The sequence below is a fragment of the Acyrthosiphon pisum genome, chromosome A1 (assembly GCF_005508785.2).
Source record: "Acyrthosiphon pisum isolate AL4f chromosome A1, pea_aphid_22Mar2018_4r6ur, whole genome shotgun sequence".
In the NCBI taxonomy this organism is placed as follows: domain Eukaryota; kingdom Metazoa; phylum Arthropoda; class Insecta; order Hemiptera; family Aphididae; genus Acyrthosiphon; species Acyrthosiphon pisum.
In genome coordinates, this window is record NC_042494.1 from 97207165 (window position 1) to 97211659 (window position 4495).

General features: G+C 33.2%; 1 protein-coding gene across 2 annotated transcripts in view; it reads left to right on the forward strand.

Moving 5' to 3' along the window:
* The first annotated feature begins 887 nt into the window (after positions 1–887).
* The window catches only part of LOC100165611, a 141134-nt gene continuing 137526 nt past the window's right edge, over positions 888–4495 (forward strand). For both annotated transcript variants that reach the window (XM_029487847.1, XM_029487848.1), the window contains exon 1: positions 888–1481. In XM_029487847.1, the coding sequence (XP_029343707.1) occupies positions 1417–1481 (65 nt within the window). In that variant the 5' untranslated portion in view covers positions 888–1416. The remainder of the gene's footprint in view (positions 1482–4495) is intronic.

A 4495-nucleotide genomic window follows, 5' to 3' on the forward strand; every position in this document is an offset into this window, starting at 1 on the left:
TATCTATCTGTTTTACAGTTTAATATAGATCCAAGAATAGACAGTAGTTTTTATAGAATACTTAAAGACCATATAGGTAAGTTCAGGTGTTTAGATGTTGTTTTCATATACAATTTAAGGAGTGTTTTGTGCCGTGGTGATACAAACGTATTTTGTTTAATATAAATCACCCTTTACTCCTCATATACCTACTATAAACTAGGATGACCACTGACCATACATTCCGTTTCAAAAAATGTTGTCTATTGTTCTTTTAATATAGGTAATTGTTTCCAATTTTAGGAAATTAGGCCGATTTTTGGCTCTAGTGTCACTCTGCATCCTCTGATCCTTCTCCGTTACGTCACTATAATATCTACCCGATCTCAATAAATCTAAAATAAATATAATATTATAAAATATATTAGGGAATATAGATGTACAGTTAAACATTTTTAAGTCTTGTTTCTCCAATAAATTTTGACCAATATAATACGATAAGATAGAGAATATAGAGATAGCTATTGTAAAATTATATTAATATACCTACCATAGTCTATAAGCATTTTCATATAGCTAATCAGGAAATTGTTAGAAAACAAAAACATTTTACAACGATAACATATAAATATTAAACAAACGTCCACTGATCAACGCACTGGGCCACCATAACCTCACAAGAATTGACACATAATATTATTACAGTAATAATAATAAAAATATCGTAATAGAAACCACCAATTACATATCATGATGATGACGACCATTGGGGGGGTGTTCTGCGAGGACGACGACATCCTCAGCTCGCGGATGGCGGTGGATGCGACCGTCGTGTAACGGCGGAGAGGGGCGGCACGGGTGCGAGCACGCGAAAGAGAAAACGCGATCGTGTCGCGCGAGTAGTGTGATAATTAACGTCGGACCGTCCGCCGCTGACGACGACGACAGCGACAACAACGTTCGATACCACCCGCGCAATCGATATAATTTTTGAAACATAATCATTACTTACGTCTCGTTCATCATCGACAATCGCCGCGCGTGCATCTTTTAAACCGTGGTTATTCGGTGGTTTGCGTCAGACACTGTGTACCTACTCATATTATACCGTACTTTCGTCCAAAATTTAAAGTGTTTAATAAAATATATTCACAAACATATTGTGTTTACGTCGAGCGCGTGTGCGGTGTTGGTATTATTTATTACCGCAGTCAATCGTCATAATATAGCCATAATATAATATCTAGCTAATACGCCCATATCGTGCGAAAGGGAAAGGACTCCGCGTCGACAACAGTTCACCTAACGGACGGATCGTGGAATCTTCTGCTTCTCGATTATCATTACTATCGTTTTCGCCGCCGACCGGTGCAACGCGTACACTGTTATTATACCCACCCGCAGCGCCGTGCAGTGCGACGTCCGGGCCGCGACAATATGATGTCACTGTATAGGACCATCAGGGGCACGAACGGCACCCAAAAACGCGTCAGGGACAGGAGGTGAGTCGTTTTAGATTTTTTTTAAACCATGCCTCTATCTATTAATTATATGGTGTTTTGTCATTTCCGCGCGTTATAATATTATATATACGTTAACGCTTAGGTATATTTAATCGCCATATGATGCGATGTATACCTTGCTCACGGAACTATAATATACAAATCATTACAACTGATTAAATTATGACATACATTATGACGGTATTGCTTTAGGTTCATCTATGTATATATGATCGTATAGGATATTTGTTTTTATATTTTTCTTATACTTAAGAAAGTGTTTGTGTATGTACGTATTCTATTATTTCTCGATTACACATGTCCTCGATTTTATGAAATATTCACGTTTTTGAGGTTTTGGAGCTTATTTTTTTTTATAAATGAACATGATAACATTTTTTTCATTTCAACTATAGAGCCTTAGGAATTTGTATACCACCATTTTTATTTTGTATACTGATACAAACATTTGCATTATACAAAGAAAATCAATTTTAACATTATAATTTCTATATTTTACATTATGTTCTACTCATATTGCTATAGATTAATTAACACTATAAAATAAAATTTGTTTATGTGAAAAATAAATATAACGTAATATACCTGGTACCTACGATAGTATTATTTATTTTGAAATACGAATGTTGAACGTGACACATTTTTTTTATTGCATTTAGAATCTCGCGTAGTATGTAATATTTATTTTCCTTACGTATGAATGTACGATCTACAAACATTTATCCCATACATAGATAGGAATTCTGCCAATTCTGGGTAACTTTATTGTACATATAAACCACGTAAAATTTTTTTTTATTCTCATAAAATTATAAAAGTCGTTTTTATGAACTGCATTTGTTAGAGAATTCGTGTTATAATTTGATTCATCGCGTGTGATTGCTGTTATTGCTTGTAGTATAAGTGCGATTTATTGAGATTGCACGCTTTTCGCATTTAATACTCATAGGAAAATTCGAGAAATCACGGTCGTCACAAATGACAGAAACATTACTATCTGATTTTCATAAAGACATTTCTTCTGACAGGATTAAAAAATAAAGAACAGATACCTATATTATGTTTACATCGGTTAAATGTATTAAAACTGCAAATCATCGAAAATCGGCGATTGGGACTAACACATTTTTCTGTAATCTTAGTATCTTACAAATATTGCCGTCCCTATAACTTATATTTCGTTTTAGAACAACAGAAAATAGTGTACGTGAAATATTATATAATCATTAAGTTCGCGTTTCACATTACTGTTGCATATAAATCGTGTGTTTTATATCGAACGTCACCTGTATGTTCTAAAGTTATGATTAAAATATTCACTAATTATTGAATAAAAATTAACGTTCAACAGTGACGATATTAATATAGGTACCAGGTACCTATGTAACGTATGGTATGTATATGTGGTAATTAAACACGATAAAATCCTTAAAATTGATCGCAATTGCAGGTGTATTTATAATTACAGCAAAAAAAAAAAAAAAAACCAATGAAAATTCTAAGTTTAATCAAATGTCTATAATGTGTATAGAACATATTGTTTACAGAATTTTTTTGTTCGGCTATACTACTATGATATAGTTTAATGCACAAAAACAAAACACATCGAACGTTTTTTCGTTCGATTGTTGTTCAAATGTAAGCAACAAAATATTACAATATATTGGATGAATTCTATTTTTTTTTTTGTTTCAAAACCAACTGACGGGATGAAAAAAAAGTATTAAAATAGGTACATTCAATTGTACTTTGCGCCAAGACAATGTACGCGTCAATGTTATCGTTTCAGACGTTTCGAGTTTTCTATAAAATATATAGATAATAATATCTTTATTTAGGTTCTCCGTTTTGAGTAATGTTTCGGGAGTTGGGCACCTGCTGCTGCACGTGCACTTCGACACCGCAGATGTTCCGGTCCGCGGGAGTGTAGAAAGACTAGAGACGGTTTTTTTCTTTAATTACCCCGAATTACGCAGACAACGCAAACACGCGTAGGCGGACTTATTGTTATCATTATCATCATCGTTACCACGATAATTAAAAACCGTTTGCTTTCTATTCGTAGCAACGGCAGAAAGATAAAAATATCCAAGATTTTCACCACGTTTTTAATTGCTATATACACAACAAACACGTCAAAAAAAAAAAAACGTTTAGCCGAGCATTTTTTCTGTTTTTTATTTCATGTTTTACCATATTATTATATTTTTCTGACAAGGAAACACAATATATTATTATTATTATTATTTATAAGTGTAACGTTTCTTTCCGCGACTATACGGTCCAGATTAAAGGCGCGTGACGAGTGACTTGCACAATGTTACGCTGGACAAAAATAAATCTAGCAAATAGAACAAGCCGTAATATTATATTTTATATTATATGATATTTATTTAATTTTTTTTTTTGAAAATACATTTTTGTGAGGCTCGTGTAAGACTAATCGATAACATTTTTGACACTCAATCGGAATTAGTATATATAAATTGTTTAAAAATCGATTAATCGGCAGCAAACTATATGGTGTGACTGCCAATGGCTGTCACGTACGGCGTGACATTTTCACTGTTATTGTTAGACATTTGCCACCACACCATGTTTTGTAAGGAACGTGTGTGATTATTGCACAGATCTTATTTGTTTCGTAGATTGTGTATTGACTATTAAGAAGCAACCAAGTGACTATTATAGTTAACTATACAAAAACATTTAAAAATAACACTACACAGTACATTATGATTTATAAATTGCATTAACTACTCGATTAACTACCTTCACCTTGGACTTGTACTCTCAGATGACTGATCCATATGTAATAATGTGTTCGTCTTTAATACTTTGACAACTATAAACGTAGGTCAAGTATAATATACGTATTTACAGTGCCACAGTAGCGGATTTTCAAAATGTTTGTGGGGGGGGGGGGGGGTGTTAATAATATTTAGTTTCAGAGTGTATTAAAAATGTGTACTCTCTATAGAATCTAAGGTAGG